General features: G+C 37.9%; 1 protein-coding gene across 3 annotated transcripts; it reads left to right on the top strand.

Moving 5' to 3' along the window:
* Nucleotides 1-2917: 2917 nt before the first annotated feature.
* Nucleotides 2918-23332, top strand: ZNF143 (zinc finger protein 143; the record flags this gene model as incomplete). Of its 3 annotated transcripts, none has more annotated exons than XM_079537653.1 (15): nt 2918-3029; nt 3795-3887; nt 4412-4495; nt 4708-4788; nt 5845-6041; nt 8745-8819; nt 12304-12423; nt 13549-13624; nt 15188-15313; nt 16941-17120; nt 17909-18136; nt 19273-19421; nt 21098-21259; nt 22054-22200; nt 23249-23332. In XM_079537653.1, 15 exons carry the CDS (start codon nt 2918-2920, stop codon nt 23330-23332), a joined length of 1914 nt encoding a protein of 637 aa, XP_079393779.1. The 3 variants fall into 3 exon arrangements, with proteins under 3 accessions (XP_079393779.1, XP_079393778.1, XP_079393780.1); XM_079537652.1 differs by having other exon boundaries at nt 4412-4501; XM_079537654.1 differs by lacking the exon at nt 3795-3887 and having other exon boundaries at nt 4412-4501.
* Nucleotides 23333-23939: the final 607 nt, after the last annotated feature.

Raw genomic sequence — 23939 nt, 5'->3', positions numbered from 1 at the left:
TAAATCTATTTTTTTTCTTACCAAATAGCCATTGAGCTTTCAAGCAATGTGTTCTGCTAAGGCTCTTGTGTGGCTTTGCTTCCTCTGTGCTTCCCAAGATTTAAGAGAGCAGCATGAATTCTGGAGGGAGATCCTGTTTCTATTTTGAAGGCGGATTGTATGCTAAGGAAAAGATGCTATGCTAGGAGGGGGAATTCTCAATAGAAAAACCCAAATGAGAGGCCTTCAAAGTCCATTCCCTGCTAGAATGATTTCAGAACACCATCACAAAGAGGCTCTGTAGCCTTTCTTCTCTGTTGTATGAAGCAATCCGGATGATTTGCAGCCTACTTCCACAAGGTGTCCTGAAAATTGAGTGAACGGGAAGCGCTGTCAATACAGAACACTGTGTTAGCAGTTAAGAGGGTAAATAAACTTTGTTCCCCACTTGCATCTAATACCGTAATTACTTAATTAGACTTGCCACAAGCTGGCAGTACCTCCAGAGAAGCAGTCCCAGCAAACTAGTCTGGGATAAAACTTCTTAAAATTTATTTGGCTAGTTTGTTTCTTTATTTTAACTGTGTGGGTTTTCTGTTCTTAATCACCACAGGGTCCTTGAACACTGAAGAAAGGGCTGCTTCTGTGCTTGCTAAAGCCAGTCCTGTAGCTCTTGCATGGTCTCCCGTTTGTGGTTTATGAGCAAAGTGCTTTCTAGGTGAGATTCTCTCCCCGTTTTAGGAGTGGGGGTGTCAATGGGGACCAGGGAGCAAAACTGCTTGTCTAAAGCCACTAATTGGAGATGGCAGAGCGGCTCCTGCTGTCATGCTGGGAAATAGAAACTGTTCCAGAGTCACTTGGATTATTTGGAAAATGTGACTTGGATATACTCTTTGACTACTGAATCAGTGTGCCAAAGCTTATAAATACTGCTGGCATCCTGTAGGCATAGGTCCTAAATGGTCTACTTTGCTTTCACTGCTCCTTAGTTTTAACTTAGTAAATGTAAGTGTCTCCTTGGTTTTTGAGCCCACTGATGAGTTTGCTCATTCAAAGGCAGATTTTCATAGCGTAGAAGAATAAATAACTGTTTAGAAATTGAATCAGAAGTAAATTTGAAATCCTAGATTGTTCTCCTCAACCTTGAATTACAACACAGCATGTCACAGAACCATAAGATTAAGAGCCTTGCTTGTTTACCTATACTCTTCTTTTTGAGATCATCTAACTGCCAATTACTGTGAGAAGAGCTCCACTAAATACATTAGTGAAAAAAAGAAAATGCTTTAATGCTGTATAGCCTACATTGCGATTTCATGTGATCTTTTTCAGTCATCCACCTCTCTGTATGTGACTCATTTTTTCTGAGGTGAAAGCCAAGATCTGAGTTAGTAGGATGCAGTGTTTTGAATTTGCTTTATCCGCTAATACTAAAAATTAGTAGCATCCTTTCAGATTCAATAGACTTCTTAATACCTTAATACTTTCTTAATGCCTGGGCGAAAAATTAGTATCCAGAGGAATGGCTGGTTCTCTGAGATATCTACAGGGTTGTGCCCATCACTTAGCAATTACTGTCTTGTTATTAACACATTTTGTTGTGAGATCATTTATTAATTTAGATACGTATCCTTATAGGTAGTTAGATATAAATCTTCCTGGAAAGCTTAATGAAATTGTTGGACCATTCAGATTTGCTAATCAAGTATGTGTTTCACCAGTGTGTAATCCTGAACTTCTTGCTGGCACTGGAGTTGCTGATAGACTGAAAGCCCTGCTGTTGTTATGGGTGACCATGAGTGAATCGTCAGCTTCATTTTAATTTTGGGGACAAAAAGGTATCATTATTTGTACCATCATTGACACAATGTTTTTCATTTTTCGTTGACAAGTTCTTTACAGAGAAAGTGGTGAGGTGCTGGAACAGCTGCCCAGCAAGGCTGTGGGTGCCCCGTCCCTGGAGGTGTTCAAGGCCAGGTTGGATGGGGCCCTGGGCAGCCTGGTCCAGTATTAAATGTGGAGGTTGGTGGCCCTGTGTGTGGCAGGGGATTGGAGATTCATGATCCTTGAGGTCCCTTCCAACCCTGGCCATTCTGTGATTCTTTTCTTTGTATGAGTTGTGGTTTAACCCAGCTGGTGGCTGAGCACCACACATTCATTTGCTCATTCCCTCCTTCCCAATGGGGTGTGAGAGAGAGTTGGAAAAAAAAAAAAAAAGGTAGAAGTTATGGGTTGAGATAAAACTGGTTACTAAGGTAAAGACAAGGATAATTGTTATGGCTGTATATAAATATGAGTGCATATGACACATGGTGCAGAAGAAATTGCTCACAACCTCCTGATCAATGCCCAGCTAGCTCCTGAACAGCAAAAGAGAGACATGAACTCCCATCCCCTTCAAAACTCCTTCTGTTTGATGTCGTATGGTATGGAATATCCCTTTGGACAGTTTAGGTCAGCCATCCTGATTCTGTTCCCTCCCAGCTCCTTGTGCCCTCCTCTGTGAGTGGTCTCAGCTCTGTACGATGCTGCTTAGCAGCAGCTATAAACTTCGGTGTGTTCTCAACATTGCTTTTCTCCTAGAGCCAAGTGGCTGCATCATACACTCTGAAGATCACAATTCTGTCCCAGCTGGAATAAAGACGATATGTTAGTTCAAGATCAATTTACTGACTGCTGCCTGAAGTTCTTAATAGCTTAATTAATTGAGATAACAATTCTTAACTATTTCAAATAACTTCTTTTTTTTTTTTTTTTCCGTTGAATTATTTTACAGCTCTCTCATTCATTCATTGCATATCTGTGTGTGGAAGGTAACAAAAAATGTTGGTAGCGGTTGCATAAAAATCTGGTTAATCTTGGATTGTATTTAGCTAGTTCTGGTTCAGTATTTAGATTTTGTACTGATGTCCTTGAATGCTTTCTTTGTAGGCAGACAATGTTACTAGCTCAGATAAACCGAGACTCTCAGGGAATGACTGAATTTTCTGGAGGAGGAATGGAGGCCCAGCATGTGACTCTGTGTCTGACAGAAGCTGTAGCCGTGCAAGGTGAGCACTGAGTTGAAATGTGTATTATTGTGTCTTTCCTGTTAGAAGGTCAGATAAAACTCTAGAACTTAAGCAGTGTATTCTAAATGAAAAATCTAACGCAAATCAGCAGATTATTCTTAGTTAGCTGAGATGAAGTTCACTGATTTAATTAAGAGAGTGGTCTCTTAATTAAGGTAATAGGAGTATAAATGTATCAAAATAGATACTCGAAAATCTGACTTAATTCTCACAGTGGTTTTACTGTGTTATACTTTGTGACTTCATTATGCACCAAAGCACATTTTAAACTAGTTAAATTTTAAAATAGGTTGGTGATTTGAATTGGTTTAAATACGGTGTTTTCTGACAGCTTTGGTATGATTTTCACTGATAAAATCTTTTTCCTAAGTATTTTAGTCTAAATAGATTTTCATATACTAATATAGGTAATAGGGTACAAAACAAAATTATTGATACAAATAGATATCATTATTTCACTGTTGGAGCTCATTACCTAATTAATATTTTCCCTAAAACCTAAACTTTGCATCAATAACACGGCTTTTCTAGTTAGAGCAAACAGCACTGAGGCTGTCCTGTTTATGGAGCGAGGTCTTGAACATCTGACCACAGTATGTCATCAGGGTTGAAAACCCAGAAAACCCACCAGTATTTCTAAAATCACTGGGTTGTAAGGGATGTCATCGTTTCTGGAGGTGCTTAGCTGGTGATTTTTAAAGTTTGATGTTGGTAATAGTGAATATGAACCTTTTGCTTTACTAGATGGTGACAACTTAGAAAACATGGAAGGTGTGAGTTTGCAAGCAGTTACCCTGGCTGATGGCTCCACTGCATACATACAGCACAATTCTAAAGGTAGGTAAATGACTGGAAGTTGGTTTGTATCGACATTGTATTCCTCTCTTTATTTGTATTCCTCTCCTGTGCTGGGTTGTAAACCCCTCTGGGTAGTAAAACTGGGGAAAATCTTCAGTGTTTTCAAAGCTGTACTCCCAGTTGGGGTATTGCAGTAATAATATCAGATAAATATTTATTTCCAGTACTAATAAGATGCAGGTATCAAATGCAGAACATAAGTCAAACACAGAAGCAAGATACTCTTCATGCTTCAAACCCAAATACCAACGTTCTGCCTACTGGATAGGTAATAAAATTTAGTGTTCTGTACTGAGTGTATTTATTTCAACCATCATGCCTTCTTTATCCTAGAATTTTAAAACCACTGTTTCTTAGCCCCTTACTATGCTTCAGCTTTAGCAAGCAGTGTAAGTCTGTGATATTGTACTGATAATCTGTCTGATCCAGGAAGTGTCTGCTGTGTGTTTAAAGTAGGTTGTGTCACACTGTTAGATTCTCTAAAAGTACTCTATGTATTTCAGATGGTAAATTAATGGATGGCCAAGTGATTCAACTAGAAGATGGTTCTGCAGCCTATGTTCAACATGTACCCATGACTAAAAGTAGTAAGTGTAATTATATATATATATATATATATATAAATAAATATATTTTGAAGTATTTTATTACTGATAGATACTGATATTAACTAATCAGTAATCATTTTTAAAAAGCTTGATTTCTTATTATGTTGCAAAGAATCTTGAAGAGAGAATTTTTCTGACTAATGCATTTTTCAACCTCTTGTCAAAGCATTGTAATTCTTTCTTCTAAACAGGGGACAGCTTGCGTTTGGAAGATGGACAAGCAGTTCAGCTGGAGGATGGAACTACAGCATTCATTCATCACACCTCCAAAGGTAAATGGCTTTTGAATAATGGTTTAGTATTTCAGTTGAACAGAACAGCAGTACAAAACACGATACTGTATTCAGCGTGATTCCCATTGTAGTTTATTTCTTACTTCTGCTTAGTGGCATCTAGGAATTACTGAAATGAGTCTGATTCAGTTCTTTATTAGGACATCATAGAGCAGTTATAAACAGAATTTAAAAATCACCACCTGTTTTTTTTTTTTTGAAGCTGTAGTTTTTTTGAACCTGTATTTATTTTTGAAGCCATGGATATCAATAAAGTAAGTAAATGCCACGTCAGTAGAGCAAGCAAGCTATCATACAGATTTCAGCCATAATTGTATGTAGAATTAAGAAGAGAAAGCAGTTAAGAATGAATCAATCAATCCCACTTAAACTAAAGAATGTAGAGACATGACATACATTTCAAAGATCATCTCTTGGGGATATTGTCTTTAAGTAGTAGGGCTGAAAGTGTGATGACTGATGGTCAAAAATGCAAACATTCATTTTAAATTATAACCTAGATTGCTGCAGAAGCTGATTATTCCCATCTTATGAACAATCCTATTTCTTTTGAAAAAGTGAACCATTAGATATTTTAATAAGCAAATGTGACAAAAATTACATTCCACTGCCAGCAACACCATCCAGAGTTTATTTTGCATCTATTTTTACGGGTGATTCTGGTATCAGGGTCAGATCCATACATTCTGAAATCAGATGCATGTGTTTCCTATGTTTTCATTTTATTATGAGTGGATAATGAGTTGGAAGAATATTTGTGGTTGTGATTTCCCTTGTTAGTAAAGCTAGATCACAATTGAATAGACTGGAATTGGTTTTGCACTTCTGCAAGTGTGCAGAAGATGTAGATGGCGCTGTCTTGAAAAAAAGTTAATCTGCTATTCATAGTGGTATTGTAATTGGGTATATTTCTCATAAATATCAGCCACACGTATGGCTTTTGGAGACGTTTCCTAAGCAGCAGCAGTTTCTTGTGTTACCTACAGCCATTGCTATTCCTTTTCATTTGTAACACGTCGTAATATTATTTCTCAGACAGTTATGATCAGAGTGCGTTACAAGCAGTCCAGCTGGAGGATGGCACTACTGCCTACATTCACCACGCAGTGCAGATGCCACAGTCAGATACCATTTTAGCCATTCAAGCTGATGGCACAGTGGCTGGTCTTCACACAGGAGATGCTGCCATTGACCCAGATACCATCACTGCTTTGGAGCAATATGCAGCTAAGGTATGCTGAACAACAGTTCATCTGTCTGTAATGTTTTAATGTCATATCACATGATGCTTGACAGCAAAAGCCCACTGTGATCTAAGAAATAAAATGATAAGAGAGTCTTCAGACTCTTTTAAGAGAGAACACCAGATTGCCACAACAGTGCCTCACTGTTATGGGTGGCTCCAGTGTGTGCTCTTGCATAAAGACAACAAGAAATGGAACACCAAAATGATGTGGAATCAAGCTGATGTGCGTAGTGATTTGGACAAGTAAATAACTATTTTCTGTAAAATACAAAAGATTAGAGTGGAGCCTCTTCAGAAGTAGTTTGGAAAGAAGGACAAAGTTAAATTATTCTTAACAAGAGACCACTGCTGATTTTCTTTTCTTGCATTGAAAAGAGTAGGGCCTGTTATCTTCAATAAGGATATTACATGATAATAAAGTGTAAAAAACACAATTAGGCTGCTGATGAATTTGGAGAAAGCTTCTCTAATCCATGCTTTTAATGACAAAAATGTAATGTGAGGCTAAAAATTCACGTTCTCCACTTCAAAGGACGTCTGTGAAGTGTGGTCTAAATGTACAGCAAACAGTGCAACTTTCACGACTTAATGGTTTCTGAGTGTCCTGATTCCTACATGACTGCTGTCAGTGCTTGTATTGGTTTGGAAATATTTGAATTAATTTTATAATTTGTTCTCAGGTGTTACAGGGAATAGTCATATTTTGGGAGAAGGCCACTTAGGGTGATTAAATGGCACATACCCCATTCTTTCCATTATGTTTGTGTGCTGTAATTGAAGAAAACGTAAGAAAGCCCGTCAGACTGTGTTACATTTAGCTGTGCCTTAGACTTTCATTATGTAAAAAGGTAATTCAAGGCTAGCTGTGCTGTAGCAACAAGCTTTTATGCATTGCCTAGCTGTTATTTCATCTAGGTTTATATCAGTTGGAACTTTGTCCTTTTTAATAAGGAGCTATGTTAATACTAATTTGTTATAAAAGTACCTTTCTGTTTTGTGGAGAAGAAGCAAATATATTTGCTTTTTTTCTCCTATTCATCTCAACATGTGTTTTTGAGTTCTGTAATGTGAATTAGTATTCTGAAGTATGCTTGTGTATAGCTAGGAAAAACCCTGCTTGTTTTCTTAAAGCTTTCATCTCAGCCTTATCCTGAGACATACTGCCAGAACTTTCAAGGAAAATCAGGAAAAGTGAATTTCCAAGTACTGAAACTGCATTATGTGCAAAAGCAAGTAATAGCTGCATGTTACACCCCTGTTTTTCTCTTAAAAGGAAAAATGCAGCTTTAGGATTCTGCTCCATGTCCATGTAGACTTCATAATAAGGCAATGTATACTTCTACTAGCAGATGGCTTAGGACATTAAAAAAGGTACAGAAAGGGGCAGTAATGATGACCAAACAAATGAAATATACGAGGTAAGGATATGAGAGAATTTCACATGATTTTAAGTGGCACAGAGTAGTGTCTTGTCGTTGTCTTTACCAGTGTAAGAACTGGGAAGCATCAGAGAAAACTCTCAGGTCTCGGGTTCAGTGACAACAAGGGAAGGATATTTTTCAAACAGCATAAAGTTAAGCCGTGGTACTGCTTGTAGAATGTTGCTCATACTAATTACGTCCCTAGATTCAAAGGGTAATTAGAAAATTCATGGAAGAAAAATGTATCTGGGGCTATTAGGTAGGAACATGTGATTTCTAGTTCAGGAAGTTCCTAAGCCACAAATTGCTTGGAGGCTGGGAGAATATTTCTGGAAATGTATCACTAAAAGAAGACCGCAGAGCAGCTCACTGGATTTGGTGGAGGATATTCATTTTTCATCGTCTCTTACTTCTCTTTTAGGCATAGTCAACGTGTCTTGCAGAGTGCATGTAAAGGCTAATTGGAATCCTCTTAATTTTAGACTTAGTCAATGCCACCTTCCTCTCAAAGCAACCTGGAAAAAATAGATTATTGCTCTCAGTCTGCATAAAGTCAGAGGACGTGTAGTGGAATTGCAGATAGGAATTGTGGCTGGATTTAGGGGCACCAATCTCAGCCTTGAATGTAAGAGGGTATTGTGAATGTGAGTGCTCAACACAGAGGCAACTACTGAAGAGGAAAACTTACAAAGTATATTTCAAATTAGTGTCTTTTACTACAGTGACCACTGTTCTGAGTTAATGCATTTGAGAGCATATGAAGTAATCATTTCAAATATTCTATGTCCCTTGAAAAGCAGAGATTTCTCTTCCTATAAATGGTATTTAAAAATGAACCTTAAGAGCAGTACACAAGATACACAAGTCCTCTCTTACCTTTTGTAATTTTACTATTTTGAATTAAGAAGTGGCACATTGTCTAGGTACTTTGATTCTAAAGGAGCTGAGTTTTTTCTCTCTGAGAACTCAGTGTTATCAATTTTTAATAATTTAATATACTTTCCTTTGAGTTTTCGTCTAGCACATTCAGTTCTTGCAGTCTTTTGGATGTCATTTTAAGACAGTCTTGAGATGCTTGCCTTACCTGTTGTATAATGCAGGTGCTGCAAGAGGGATTTTCATGTAAACTACTGTCTTGTAGGATAACCAGCTTTCAAGAGGGAGCTAGAGAGCTAAGAAAGAATAAGCCCCCAGGAACTGTCTGTAAATCTGCCTTTCCAAAGAATAAAAATAACTTCTGTTTTTCCCATATCAACCTCATTTTTCAGGTGTCTATTGATGGAAATGACAGTGTTAGTAGCACGGGAATGATAGGCGAAAATGAACAAGAAAAAAAAATGCAGGTATGTAGCACAATGCAAAATAAATGTGTGCATGTTTGTTCATATTCTCTGTGCATAGTCTGACTGTCTAACCAACTAGTCTGTAGAAGACGCTGCTTCAAGTGAACCCTAAAGAAGCAGACAAATATTTCCAGTTCTTTTTCTTGTTATTACATAGAAGTATAAAAACTTACTGAGGTGAAGGTACTAACTCAAAAGTTCTAAGAGTAATGGAAAGTACAGGTAAAAATTATGAAGTCTCAAGCCTTTTTTACTTTAACCAGAAATCTGTAAAATCCTAATTAGGAACAAGAGCAAAAGCTAATAATAAAACCTTATGCCCTCACGTGCTCACATGACAGGTTCAGAAATGGCCAAGTCATTGCACTGAGAAAGATTTGGTCATCAAAGAATCAGTGTTCTTCCTTTTTGTTTAATTTCAGAGGTGATGAAGTAGATGAGGATGGAAAAATATCTTCTGAGGTAAAATATGTTACATTACCTGTGAAAGAGGGAACTATAGGCTCACCTCTGACAATGACCTCAAAATCCTGTCATCTTAATTTTTTTTAGGTCCCACAATATTTAAAACCAGTGACAATCTACAGCTGTCTGAATGGCACGATTGTGAAAGGACAGAAGAGCTAATTTACAAGTTATCAATAGTATTAAAATGCATTCCATAAATATAAATAAAGAACTTCTGGAGTTTTGTACTGTTCTAGGATGGAACAGGAATATAACTCTATCAAAATGCAAAATTCAAGGAAGAATAGAATCAGATTTTGTTTGACTTTAACTAGAAGTAAAAACCTATTAAGCAAAACAAGCTGTTACCAATATCCAGTTACACGTTGATTTCGGCCTCAAGCCCAAAAAAAAGTGAATCTGAAGGTTCTTTATCTTGCACTTCATATGGCAACACCTATGGCTGTATGGAAGTGTGCTGATCTTATGGAGCATTACGTGTTCCAAACAAATGGCCAAAAAAGATCTGATGTTTCAACAGGTAGTAAGGCTCAAATTCTGACACCTCCCCAGTAAGGTGACTTCATTTGGCCGAGCACGGATGTGAGGGTCACAGAGCTATTGGTTGTTTCTTAAAGTATTTTCAGTGATTATTTCTTGGTGTGATTAAGTACCTACTTGTAACTCTTTTAAAAATAATGTATTACTTAAGATACTTTATCTAAATTTGAAACTATTTCATTAAATAAGTGTGTATTTATAAATTCCTTCCTAAAAAGATCAAAGTAACTCAAGAACTGAACAGATGTTATGCTGCTGAGCAGTCATCCAGACCATTTGTGTATGGTTAAGGTTTTCACCAAAGAAAAAAATAAAGCATAAAAGCCTGTTTGTTATTTGTACAGATGAGAACAAAAACCTTTGTGTGACCTAAAGGATATTGTGCTTTATTTTTTTTCACATCTGTCATACCCATCTGTTCAAATGAAAATCAGAATCATATGACTGCTGTGTATGTGATACAAAAATCTTACCTGAGATCTTAGTTACCTTTGTTCTTCTGTGTTACCTGTCTGAGCTAAGTTAGGATGCATTGGTGGTTACCTGCAAAATAAAGAGTTTCTGAGTTTTTGTCTACTTAATTGGAGGACACCAGTTCACTGATAGAAAGATTGAATTAGGGAATATTTGAATAAATGGGGCATATGCACACATCTGCTGGACCTAATGGATGTAAGCGTGTAAGTGCTGATAGAGCTTGGTAATGTCATCGTGAAGCCACTCTCAGTTTTCTTTGAAGGGCCACAGTGTTCAGGGGAAGTTTTTGAGGACTGGAAGAAAGCAAATGTCATTCCTGTTTCAAGAAGTGTGAGAAGGAGGATCTGGAGATGTACAGATGTGTCGGCCTCACCTGGGTCCTTAGCAATTAGGTGAACAGATGATCTTAAAAGCCATTTTCAGACATGTTAGCAGTTGGGAATAGTCAGTGTGGATGTAGAAAGGAGATGCCTGACCAACCCCACCACATTTTATGACAAAGTAACAACCTTTGTAGTTGTTAGAACAGCTGATGTTGTTTATTACTCAGATGAGCCAGCAGGAATCTCAGAAAGTTTAATAAAAAGAAGTGGAAAGTCATGAACCTGGGAAGTATAACCAGTGCACTGGTAGAAACTGGAGAGCAACTGGCTGGAAATCAGTTCTGCGGAAAAGGACCTGGGGATCCTGGTGAACAAAGCTGACTGTGAACCAGCAACGTGCCTGTGGTAAAAAAGGCCACACGTCAGCAGATCAAGGGAGGTGATCTTTGCCTTAGACGCAGTGCTGGTGATACGCGTTGGGAATGCTTGGTCCAGTTCTCAGCTCTCAGGAAGGCATGGACATACTGGAGTAAGTCTAGTGAAGGACTGTGAAGATGATTAAAGACTTGGAGTCTGACAGACAAGGAGAGGCTGAGAGAGCTGCAGCTATTCAGTTTCCAGCAGAGAAGGCCAGGGGAAATTTTACCAATAAGTATAAATACCTGATATGGGCATATAAAGATGACAGAGCCTGTCATAGTGTGCATAGTGGCAGGATAAGAGGAAATCTGCATAAACTGAAATACAGGAAGTTTCATTTAAACTTGAGGGGGAAAAAAACCTCTGAGGATGACTGGATGCTGGCATAGGTTGTGCAGGTTGTGGTGTCTCCATCCGTAGAGATGCTCAGAGCTCAGCTGGATATTGCCATGAGCAACTTGCTGCAGCTGATTCTGCTTGGACAAGAGAGGTTGTATTAGGCTGTCCCATCCCACTGATGCTGTGGCTTGTTCTTCGACAACATAGAATGGAATTGGATTATGGAGAAAAAAGAAGTAGTTTGAAAGAAAGATAGACTTGTAAAAGTCTCAGTTACTTTGTATACAGTTGTATCAATATGTTTACCTTTGGTCTTCTGCCTCTTTTTTCAGTCTGTAAGAAAGTTGCTTGATTATTAGTGTACAAAAAAGCCTTTGATAGGGATCTAAGCTGTATCATGAAATTATTCCGTATATTTTCCTGTTGTGTCATGAGCCTAGCTGCAGTTGCACCCATTAGTTTGATGAAAATACATGCATCACTGACAAAATACAAAATGTTTTCCTTCATTTTTAGAAAGTGCTCATTATATTACTGCATTTAATTATTGGTTGGCCTCTGTGTGAACTTATCTTTGAAGGTGGTCTGATTTATAGCTAACCTCCCTTAGGAGCAGAGCCAGTGCCTTAGACGTGTAATCTAAGCCTCTTCTTTCTGGCACTCATCTTACTGCTTCACTTATTTTTCAGATTATTTAGTCTTTGTTATTTGGCTAATTAATGCATTCATTTAAATGTTCTAGCTCTAAGTAAAACTCACGCTTTTAATTTCATTTACTGAGTGCTACGAAATACGTCGCGTAGCAAAGAGAGATGAAAGGAAACCTGTTGGAGTCAGCTTTGACTGCACACTAGCGTGTGACTTTCTTGATCCACTGTATTTTTTTAATCTTTTTTTTTTTCTTTTTTCAACTTCAGATTGTCTTGCAGGGACATGGAGCAAGAGTGGCTGCAAAGTCTCAGCAGAGTGGAGAGAAAGCATTTCGCTGTGATTATGATGGCTGTGGAAAGCTGTACACAACAGCTCACCATCTTAAGGTGATGAAATGTAAAACAAGCATTGTTAGTTTGCAGGCATGATTTTTTTTTTTTTTTTTGGACAAATTGTGCACTTTAAAGTGATGGAAATTAACAGAAAAAAACTGCAATGTGCTGTTTTGTCAATTGTTTATTTGGTTGGTCTTAAAATAATCAGTTGTGCCAGATGTTCAGCTGATTTTTCTTAGTGTCCTGACATATTTGAAAGCAAAAACTGCAGTCTAATAGTCTAATAGAGTGCAGTTACTGACTAACAAAATATACTCTTAGTCTGTTAATGTTACATAAAACGTGCACTAAAACGTGGACTCCAAATGATGCTTACGTAGTGGTCAGATTGGTGTAGATGCAAACACGGTGTCATGGTTGACCCATATATTTCCAGCATGTAAGAAATCTTGTTGAGATAATTTCTATCAGTAGTATCACAGAAATTCTGAAATCCAGAGTTCACTAATGTACGTGAATGCATGATTATGTGAGAATTCTGAGTTGTGAAAGATTTTATCATCATAAGTCTAAATCTTCAAAACAGTTGAACATGCAAAGTGAAGAGATGGAACGTCTTTTCTTAGCACATAGCAACTTCTTGGTTCCCTCTTGCTTGTTCTTTTTTTAAATTTTTTTATTTTAATTTAGTAAATAAAGTATGTAGAGCTGTATTCCAGTTTAGATGTGGAATACAGGTGATTACCTAGGGACGAGCTAAGCTCCTTTCAGTGGAGCCTTGTCTGTGACAAAACACTGGAATCAGTGAGGTTTCATGCAATATAAGAGGACCTGCAGAAGTCTCAGTGTAGTCAATAATCAGAGAGAAGGCTCTGAGGCATGCCTGCGTGCTTTCTTTAATTTACCTGTGTGTTGGCAATTCCACATATATTTACAGAAACGTCTTTTGTAAAACTGACTTGAAAGGATTAGGCTAGACCTTAGAAGAAGACACCTGTAGTTTTAAGGAAAAAAAGTGCTACCCTATGTTAGTTTCTATCACTGACTTAAAAAGAAGACATTTAAATGTGAATCTTAGGAAGAGAAGTAAAATGTGTTGTCTTTTAGAATAAGGTTTTTCTGTGCTGAAGTAATCAGATGCATCTTGTTAAATGAGTGTATCGGATGTCTTGGCAGGTACACGAAAGGTCACACACAGGAGACAGACCATATCAGTGTGAACATCCTGGATGTGGTAAAGCTTTTGCAACAGGTGACCCTTTCCTCTCCCTGCTTTTTTGCGTTTGTCTGTATAAGTTTATGGTACCAATGTTTCTTTTCCTTAGTTGGGAATCCATTTATCCTGGTTATTCCCAACTTATTCCTGGTTGGGAATCCATTTATGAGAACTGCAGAAAAAGGTGTTGTTTTTATGCTAGTGCAGCATATAGAAAAGACAGAGGATTTGACTATTAGTTACTGAAGGGGTAATGGGGTGAAACACTTGGCACTTTCATTTGGTCTTCACCTGTCATGCTACAGCCAGATTTTATCTTGAAAAAAATAGGCCTTCTTAATATGAAACTAACAGTGTAAGTTACATGAGGTGACAGAAAAAGCTGAACTTGCTGTCTAGAGTGATCTAGATAATGTTCTGATCCAAAGTTGCAAAGAACTTTGGTGGGAGCTGCTTGCAGTGTTTTTTATCACACTGTATCAGGGTGATGTTTCTCATAAAGCAAACACTGTATTTTGTACCAACTAATCCATTTGTAAATGATAAACTACCTGAGATTTGATGACTTAAGATGCAATTACAAGTGATGAACCATTGAAGATGATACAAAAAAGCAAAACTTCTTTCAGATTCTTTTACTTTGAATGTAGATTGGCTTGATACTTAGAAAAGTTAGACTCTAGATTTTCTGTAAAAACTGAGATTTTTTGAAACTCCATCTGATGTAACAGATTGAATAGTGTTTCTTTAAATAAGCACAAGAAATGCTGATGAGAAAGGTCAAAAGACAAACAGTCCCACTTGAAGAGTTGCACATAAGTTTAATTTTGTAGTGTGCAAAGAGATTTCAAAACAACATAATGAAAACACTATTCTCTATTGCAACAGACTGATGTGCAGCTCTAAACAGCTTTCTGTCTAATGCTGTATTTTGGGCCAGAGATATTTGTACTACTTTACCTCAGCCTTTGATATGGCTTGTGTCAGGCACCAGAAGTTCTCAGCTTAAATATTAAGAACTCTGCTGTGTTGGATCGTGACGTGATGTTTATTTTAGATGTAAGAGCGAATTGATGCTCCTCTTTGTAGCCACCATTGTGTTCGTAACAAGTCAAAAATAGAAGTTGTAGGAGTTGAGTGTAGAGTTGTAGGAGTTTTAAGTTTACTTAGAAAACATTCTGAAATTAAGTAGGCGCCATCTTCTTACAGACTGTTCCTTTATTTTTTAGAAATGTATACATCTCTAGAGAATGGAAGGAAAATTCATGTTTCTAATAATATTCTAATGATTAAATACCATTTTGATGACAGCATTGGTAAGATGAAAAAAAGTAGACGGGATAGAGAACATGCCAATTTCCTCAGAAGATAAAATAAATATTTACCTACATTATAATAATTGTAGTTTATCACATTGAAGGGAGTGGGAAATGCACTTTCCTTATAAAGGAGGGAAGGAGGAATTCATCAACTGTATCAGGAGTTTCGTTGCTCTGTAAGTTAGAATGAGGTGCTTGCAAAGAGTAACAGCTTCTGACCATCTTCATTTTGTACTTTATTTAGTTACTTGGGTGTTATAACATCCTTTCTGACCTCCAGGGTATGGATTAAAAAGTCATATCCGGACACACACTGGTGAAAAGCCGTACCGGTGCACAGAAGAAAACTGCACCAAGTCATTCAAGACTTCAGGAGACCTACAGAAACACATCCGAACCCACACAGGTAGAATGACTACCATTTTTGTTTCCCCAAGTTAATTCACTTTGGTGGATTTCTCTGATTCACGTTGCTTAGAAAAGTGTTCAAGCACCCATGCTGCCATTGCAGACATTTAGCAGTGTGTCACTGACGTTGTCACTGAGCACCTTTGCAGTTTGGTTTGCAGCTCAGTACCAAGGGATCTGTTCTCAGTAACGCAGCTCACCTTTTAGAAGTGGTTTGGTGCTTTAAGATACATTGGATGCCAGGTTCATGAAGGCTGATAGTTCTCAGGTTGTTGCCCTTCATATCGTATCAAACTAAATGAAGGTTCCAAACGTGTGAAAATTAAAACTCAAGTCCTTGTGGGAACAGATGGAGTAGTGTGTGCTCATAGATACCCTATGCGAGTTTCAACAGCGCACCGATGGAGGCAAGTCTTCTCGCGTTGCTGGTGCAAGAAAATCTCGGTCACCTGGAAACAGGTCACTTTTCTAGCAACTCCATTAGAAACACAAAGGCAAACCGGTCCGGTGACATTCCTGCAATCGCTGAAGAACAATCAGTGTTGTGGTTTCTGACTGCAGCCCTTCTTGAGGCTGTAATTGGAGGCTCTGCCTCGCCACGGGGATCAGGGGAGCCATGGTAACACAACATAGGCGTGTACGCTCACATACGCTCTGCCTTGGCAGAAAAGTGGAAAACGTTCCCGAAACGGCGGCCTTAAGGAGTGAATTATAGTTTCCTCTGCCAAGAAGCTAACTGCTTTGGAGTTACATGTCTGTATCAGGTCTTCATTTTTCATTTCTGTTTCCAAGTACATAGAATTGTGTCTGTAGTGCTGATCTGCCCTCTCTTGCTCTCGGACTCCTCTCTTTGTTGACCAGTACGGTGGGGGCAATGTACTGAGCCCTACCAAGTGTCAGGTTCCAACAGGACAGCATGTTGGATGGCTCGTGCCTCTCCAAATTCAGTCCCTTTGCTCTCCTCCCTGGAGCTGTGTGCTCTGATAGGTCTGAAGGATCAGCGAGGTTAGACGGGCTGGCTTTATCTGATCTTCACGGTGAAGGTGTTGGAGGAGCAATGTGAGTTATTGTGTGTAAATTTAGTATAGGAATGGACTTAGTAACAAAAAAATCTGTGATTGCTTTGACTTTGGCTTTTGAAACTTGAATTTCAAGGCTGTGTCCCTTTAAAAATTTGTTTCAGCCAAAAGTAAAGTGCTTTCTGTGGTGAATTTGACTAATTTGCCTGTATCTTGGTGATGTCTTAAATCATGAAGTAATTTTTTTCATTTTATTAATTACAAATGTACAAATGGTTTAATGCACTTGCTTTGGATAACACATGTAGCATTTTGTCTGGAGGGGTTAAACACACGCAAGAATATAGGTAATATGGAAGCTAGTTCAAGCAACTGAGCCTGTTTTGAATATCATGAGGTACTGAGTGCTTCATGATTTATCTCACAGCTTACACGATTTTCCCAGTTTTTGCCAGATATAGGTACAAAACTCCGTGTCACGTGTTCATGGCATCTCTGAATGAGGCTCTCAATTAGATAGCTTTGGATTCCAACATTCAGCATAAGTGTAACTTACAATTTTTGTACTCTTTCATAACTTTCCTGTGTGTACTTCTTTTTTTTCAGGCGAAAGGCCCTTTAAGTGTCCTTTTGAAGGCTGTGGCAGGTCGTTCACAACATCTAATATTAGAAAGGTTCACATCAGGACACATACAGGTGAAAGACCTTATTACTGCACAGAGCCAGGATGTGGCAGAGCTTTTGCCAGCGCAACCAATTATAAGAATCATGTGAGAATACACACAGGTATGTGGATGGTGTTTTATGTTTTGAAATGGATCCTGCTTGTGAGAGTCTTCTTTTTTGAACACTGTTTTGGTGCACTGTAGTTGGATGTAGTCATGTTTAGGTGACTGGACCTGGTGCCTTTGTTTTGGCCTCACATGAGGGAAGATGAGCATAGTTTGGCTCACCTTTGTGAGTCTCCCATTCACTTGGATTGCATTTTCAAGATGCTGAAATGTAAAAGCTAGTGATAGCCATATCATCTTAGAAGCCTTACATTTTTATAGAAGCTCGGATAAATTTCATGCAGAACTTTTGTATCAGATTAGCTTTATAGTTTGTAATGTAATTTAGACATTTGTTTCATTGATTTTTTTTTTTAGGATTTTTTAAAGGAACAAAACTGTCAGTGCTGTGCAAAACTGGTGTTTAGGTTGACACCTTTCCAGAAGCTCCAAGTGACTCTGAGTGTCACTCAGTGATGCAGTTTGCATTTGCCTTCATCCTCAGTATCAGTTTCTAAAGATTCTATAAATTGCAGCTTTTAGACTGCATCATCCTGTTCTCATAAGGAGAACATTTTATATGGAATGGGAGAAAAAAGGGCCCAGCTTTCACTGGCAGATTAAAAAAAAGAAAAGACCAATGAGAAGCTGCATTGATAAACTTAGTGAGCTAGAGCTTCACTGTTGCCTTTGAAATTGAAATTGGCTTGGTAGTGGAAGTGTGTCACTAAATACCTTACAGATTCATTGACAGTTTTGTTTGTGCATTCTGGATAACATTCTCTCCTTCTCTTTGCCATACAGGGGAGAAGCCCTATGTCTGTACAGTTCCTGGTTGTGATAAACGTTTTACAGAGTATTCCAGTTTATACAAACATCATGTTGTACATACTCATTCCAAACCATACAATTGTAATCACTGTGGAAAGACATACAAGCAGATTTCTACACTTGCTATGCACAAGCGGACAGCACATAATGACACAGAGCCCATTGAAGAGGAACAAGAGGCTTTTTTTGAGCCACCTCCAGGTTAGAGTTTCAGTCTTTGAATCTCTTGTAACAAATGGGCTGGATAATATTATGCTGTTTATAACCAAGGAAATTAAAGTATAGATAAAAATCTGAAGTACTTAATAAAAGTTATTTAACTTCTTTGTAGGACTTTTTAGTGTGCTGGTCAACTTGTAAGCAGAAACCGAGAGAGTAATTGACCAGATCATAAACTGAGTTTATAGCAGGCTGGAGATAAGAGAGATTTGAGAAATCTGAGCTGCAGTTCCAGCAAACCTGCTATAAACAATTCTGCTATAAATGTGAACTGTGTGAAGGGACCTGCAAGAGCTTAAAGTGCTTGTCTGCAACCTACTGGATTTTTCTGAGGCACCACAATTGCTGGAGGTCTTTTATCAGGAATAAAGGCATTGCTTTGTGAAAAGGAAAAATCCGTTTGTGCAGCACTGGGATACTGTGGTGGTTTTGTGACAGTTAATAGCAGAGTTAATAGCAGTGTCTGTGAATTTAGGTCCTAGAGGCAAAGACGAAAATAAGCTAAGAATGTTTGTCATGTCATGAGTAGTATCTTGTGACTGTAAAAATGAGGTTAGAAGAAATACCATGAGAGAACAGTTATCTCTTGCCAAACTGTGATTTGTCTGAAGATAGAAAATGCAGATGCAAAGGGTTCTGTTTTACTACGTGTATTTGGGAAACAGCACTGAACGCCTCAAGCAAATTTGCTATAGTCTCATGCCATCTTTTGAGGGAATTATAGGATTCTTTTACTGAAGTTAAACATTTATTAAGATAATTAACTGAAATCTTCACACAAAGGCATCACTGTATTCCTCTGCCTGTTTGTTAATGAATAACTTTTAGAAACTGCCATTTGTGTTCTCATGAAGGCTCCCGCTTGGAGAAGTTAACATTTAATGATTGAATTAGAAATAGTTTGTTGCCTTTTTAATGTTTGAGTATACACTCGTAATGTATTTTTGGTTGTGAGTTGCATTTGTATGTCTTTTCTCATCTTTCAACTATCCCTTTTCCACTGAAGTGTTTAAAAACCATCAAACCAGGCTGGCATTTATTCCTTGTTGGTTATCTTTCCTGCCTGCATTTGGAGTATCCAAACTAAACTACTCTCTTGCCTTCTTTGTATCAAATAGGTCAAGGGGAAGATGTCCTGAAAGGCTCGCAAATAGCCTATGTGACAGGTGTAGAGGGAGAGGACGTCATTTCTGCACAAGTTGCTACAGTTACTCAGTCAGGGTTAGGTCAACAAGTAGCGCTAATTTCCCAGGATGGAACCCAACACGTAAGTAATTTTTTGCTGAAGAGGTGACAAAAATATGTTGAGAGTTTCTGCTCGTGTGTCTGATAAATATGTGTGTTGATTTCTCATGGGGAGAAACTTATTTGAAGATTATGCTATATGCTTAGGATTGGATCTCCTCTGGAACACCTAAATTCCACCATATATTCTCTTATCTGAAACTATATTAATACGATCTTAGGCTTTTTGGTCTATTCTGTTGTGTTTATCACTTAAAAACTCTGGAAGTCCTTTATGCTCACAATATAGGCACAGGCTGTATAACAACTGTTACATGTGCAACATAGTTGCTGAGGTTTTCCAGAGTTTCCTGGTTATTCTGTTAGTCTCTGATGTTAGTAGAATAATATCACTGATACCACTGCTGCCTCGTTTGCAGACACTTGTTAGAAAAAATAATCTACTTAGTCCCAGTGCATGTTTTACAAACTGGTATATTCAATTCTTACAATTTCTAACAAGAACATGAGAAGATGAGGAAATAGGATAATACTGCCTCCACTCGAGAGTTCCTTTGGATAGCTTTTTTTGAGGAATGGGTAAGGAACCCACTGAGAGTGGATTTCAGCACACTTCTTTAGTTTAACTCTGCTGGTACACTGAATGCATAATGGGGAAAAAAATCATATTTCAAGTGAGGAGGTAGCTGCTGCGCCAGTAGGATATGAAAAATATCTTCTAAATTGTAATTGGAGATGAAATATTAAAGGGGGCTGTCACATTGCAAGCCCTTACCACTGCAGCAGTACTAAGGAACCAGCATTTTTACCCCTAGAAATGAAGGCCTTTAGAAGCCATAACATGGAGTTCTTCTCATATCTATTAATCCTTCAGCTTGGTTTCAGTTCTGGAATGTTTTATTGCCTCATGCAAATCATCAGATCACTAACTGATGCCCTAATACATTTATATTGGAGACATCAGTAATTTATATCAATTTTTAAATGATTTTTTTAATTGGTGGTTTTAATTCTAAGTCCTTACCAAACCTCTTTAGTGTCTCCATTAAGATAAAAGCATGTGATGCAACTTGAGTCTCACTGTCCTGTTGTGTAAGACGCATGCATAGATAACCTTGCATGCAGTTCTTTGGGGTATGATTAACTGACATGGAGTTCTAGGCTCTGATGGGAAGCACACAACTCTTTCTCATTGCTGGGCCATAATTATATTTCTGTAAAGAGATACAGGTGTCTGAAAGATGGTGGGATGTTAGGTCTCCATCCATGTTTGTGATGAGTGCTTTTCATCCAAGACTGGGAATTGGCCAGAGGGTGACAGTGATCCTCAGGAAATGCATGAGTACATCAAGGAAGTGGAATAATAGCTGCTATAACCTGTGGACAGGATGTTACTGTAAATGGGACTTACAGTATTTCTTTCAGCGCTGTTGTGGATAAGTTGCCTTTTAATTCTGGATTGTCAGGCAGTTTGTTTCACATGAGGAAGGTGAAGTTGCACCATCTGCTGCTGAATCAACTAGCAGGAATGTGTTTGACGAACGCTGCTACAGTGCAAATGCAAACTCTGATTTTTTTTCAAACCTCAGTTAAAAACATTTACCTGAAAACAGCATTATGTTGCTGAAAGCTAAGCCTCAGGTACGACTTGAGCAGCGATTAAACCTTCTTTACTTCAGGAACTGTGTTATGTTTCAGGTCAACATATCTCAGGCAGATATGCAGGCCATTGGAAATACAATCACTATGGTAACACAAGATGGCACCACTATCACAGTCCCTGCCCACGACGCCGTCATCTCTTCTGCAGGAACACATTCTGTAGCAATGGTTACTGCAGAAGGCACCGAAGGACAGCAGGTAAAAAATTATCCTGTGTACATAGGTAATGTTCTTTTTGAGATGGTATAGGCACAAAAGTCATCACAGTATTCAACACCAGGCTGTGTCATTCCCATCAGAAGACTGCAGTATATTCTATCCCATTAGTATCAGCAACAGGTTGTTTTAGAAACAATAAAAACAAAAACAAATAGAAACAAAAAAAATATTGAGGTACCAATTTGATAATTCTCGTAGGTCTGCATAAAACAAGACATAGAAATGCTAAGCATTTCTCCCACAGTCACACAGTAAACAAGTGGTAAAGCTAAACATAGAATCCAGTGTGAATTTATTGCTTAATATTATGGGATTGTAATCTGTTTTGCAGAGAGGAAGTAAGTGTATGTTTGCAGTTTTGCTATTAATGTACAGTAGTTAACTTTTTCAGTACAAATAGAGTGATACAGCTTTTAATATTTAAGTGAAAATACATCCTACTGTTCTAAAAGTGTGCCATGTGAAAATGAATATATTTACTTCTCTGTATGAGTGTGTGCATTAACTGTACGTGTAGATAATCATGGGCTTGCAGATACAGCTACTGAACTTCTGTGCTGTACTGAAGATACTTACGTTTTGAGGGCTAACAGATGACGCTGACAAACAGTGATGTAACCTTTCTTAAACAATGATCCGCTCTGCAGGATAAAACTGTGCTCATGAAAAACCATAGCTTTGAATGTAACTTTAAGTTTGAAGATTACAGTTGTATGAGGTGAATAGCAGTAATCTGGAACCATCCAGTTGATTCTCATTCTTTGGTCCTCAAGGTTGCCATCGTGGCTCAAGACTTAGCAGCGTTTCATAGCACCTCATCAGAAATTGGACATCAACAACATGGGCACCATTTAGTGACCACAGAAGCTCGGCCCGTTACATTGTTGGCTACATCCAACGGAACACAAATTGCAGTACAGGTAAAGTGAAAAATGGTTTTTGGAGTGTTTCTTGCTTCTAGAGTTAGAAGTTCCTAGTAGTATAACAACATCAGTCTAATCAGCTTGGCTCCCCTGAAAAAAAATAGCCAGTAACCATATGGTTTTGTATTTTAAAGAAGAATAATAAGCACCTGGTTTTCCAAATCTACTTGTAGTACTTAAAAATAAATAAATGAAAGGTTGGGGAGGGCTGAAGTTAAGGACGGATGAATCTTCCACTGAAGAATGATGCATGTTCTGTCTGGGAGTCAGCAGGTCTTTTGTGGAAGAGTGTGTTCCTTCATCCTTCAGCATTCCATGTCAAGGTGATCAGGAATGCTACATTATCAAAGTTGAATTGCTGTGAGCACGCCCATACAGATAAAATGACTAAAGTTGTTATTTGAACCCTGAAATGCTGGTAGCAAAAAAGTGTGAACAGTCATGTAGAAAAAGCAGTAATTGGAGATCTCTCTTTTTAGTTGCATCTACAAGATAATAATTTCCTCTCTACTGTAGAGCTGAACAGTGTCATGGAGACCATTTCTTTCTATAATCAGAATTCTGCAATAGGTTTACATTGTATATATTATATGCTGTTGTTCCATAGAGCTTATTTTCTCAGAAGAATTAAGGAAACTGGACGTTTGTTTGGTTTGCCACATCTAAAATGTAATTTAGCGGCTACTGTAATTTCAGAAGCCTTATTTTAGCTTCGTTATGTCTGTCAAGTGAAATTATTATCTGTCTGAATTGTCTGAATTATTACATGCAATGAAATGTATTTACCATGCAGCAATTCTTTGAAGAAACTAAATTTGGTAAATACAAAGAATCTCAGTTAAATCTGCTATCAGAGCTACCTGCTACCTCCTGGTTTCCATGCTGTTATTGTAGATGACGCAGGTGATGAACAGTGCTGATCACACTTATTTGTGCTCGCTACCCATTGGGATCTTTGACTTTGGTTTCATCTTACAAATCTGTAAAGAAAAATTAATCTGTGTAAAATTTTAGATTGATTTATGTTTAAATGCATTTGTTTCAGCTTGGAGAACAACAGTCTCTGGAAGAAGCCATTAGAATAGCCTCCAGAATACAACAGGGTGAAACACCAGGAATTGATGATTAACTTCTAAAACTGCTACCAGAACAATAGAGTGAAAGGTATTTTATTTTCAAACAACAAAAGTCCATGCCAGCAGCAATCCACAAAAACTTTGAAGTTCCCCTCTCATCGATACTGTGTACACATTTTATGCAAGAGCAAAGAACGTTTTCTAAGCGTTGTGTACATAACCCTGGGAATGGACTGACATCATCTACTTCCAACTGTTGTATATTCAGGAATATGGAATTAGGATTATATAGTAAATTTCCTTGTTATCCTTTCATCAGATTTCAGACTGGTCTACAAGCAAGTTAAAAACAAAACAGGAGTATTGGAGTTAAATTTTAGTGTCATGTACAATAACAGAGGCATTACTGAATATTTGAAGTGTTGTAAAGACTATAACAAAATCACAATTTCAAGAGCCCTTACAAGTTATAAAGAAGACAGAGCCTGTTCAGTTGTTTTCCATAAATGGAAAAGACGTGGATTTTGAGCCTCCTGTAAACCTTCATACTTTGATTCGTTTCATACAGATTTGAATACTCTTTAGATTACCCACCCCATCTCATTCATTGTAAATACAGATTGTTAATGCTGGAAGTGCTAATTGTATTATCTTTAAATT

This window comes from Tetrao urogallus (assembly GCF_951394365.1).
Source record: "Tetrao urogallus genome assembly, chromosome: 6".
Taxonomy (NCBI): domain Eukaryota; kingdom Metazoa; phylum Chordata; class Aves; order Galliformes; family Phasianidae; genus Tetrao; species Tetrao urogallus.
This window is presented reverse-complemented; position numbering and strand designations above follow the sequence as displayed.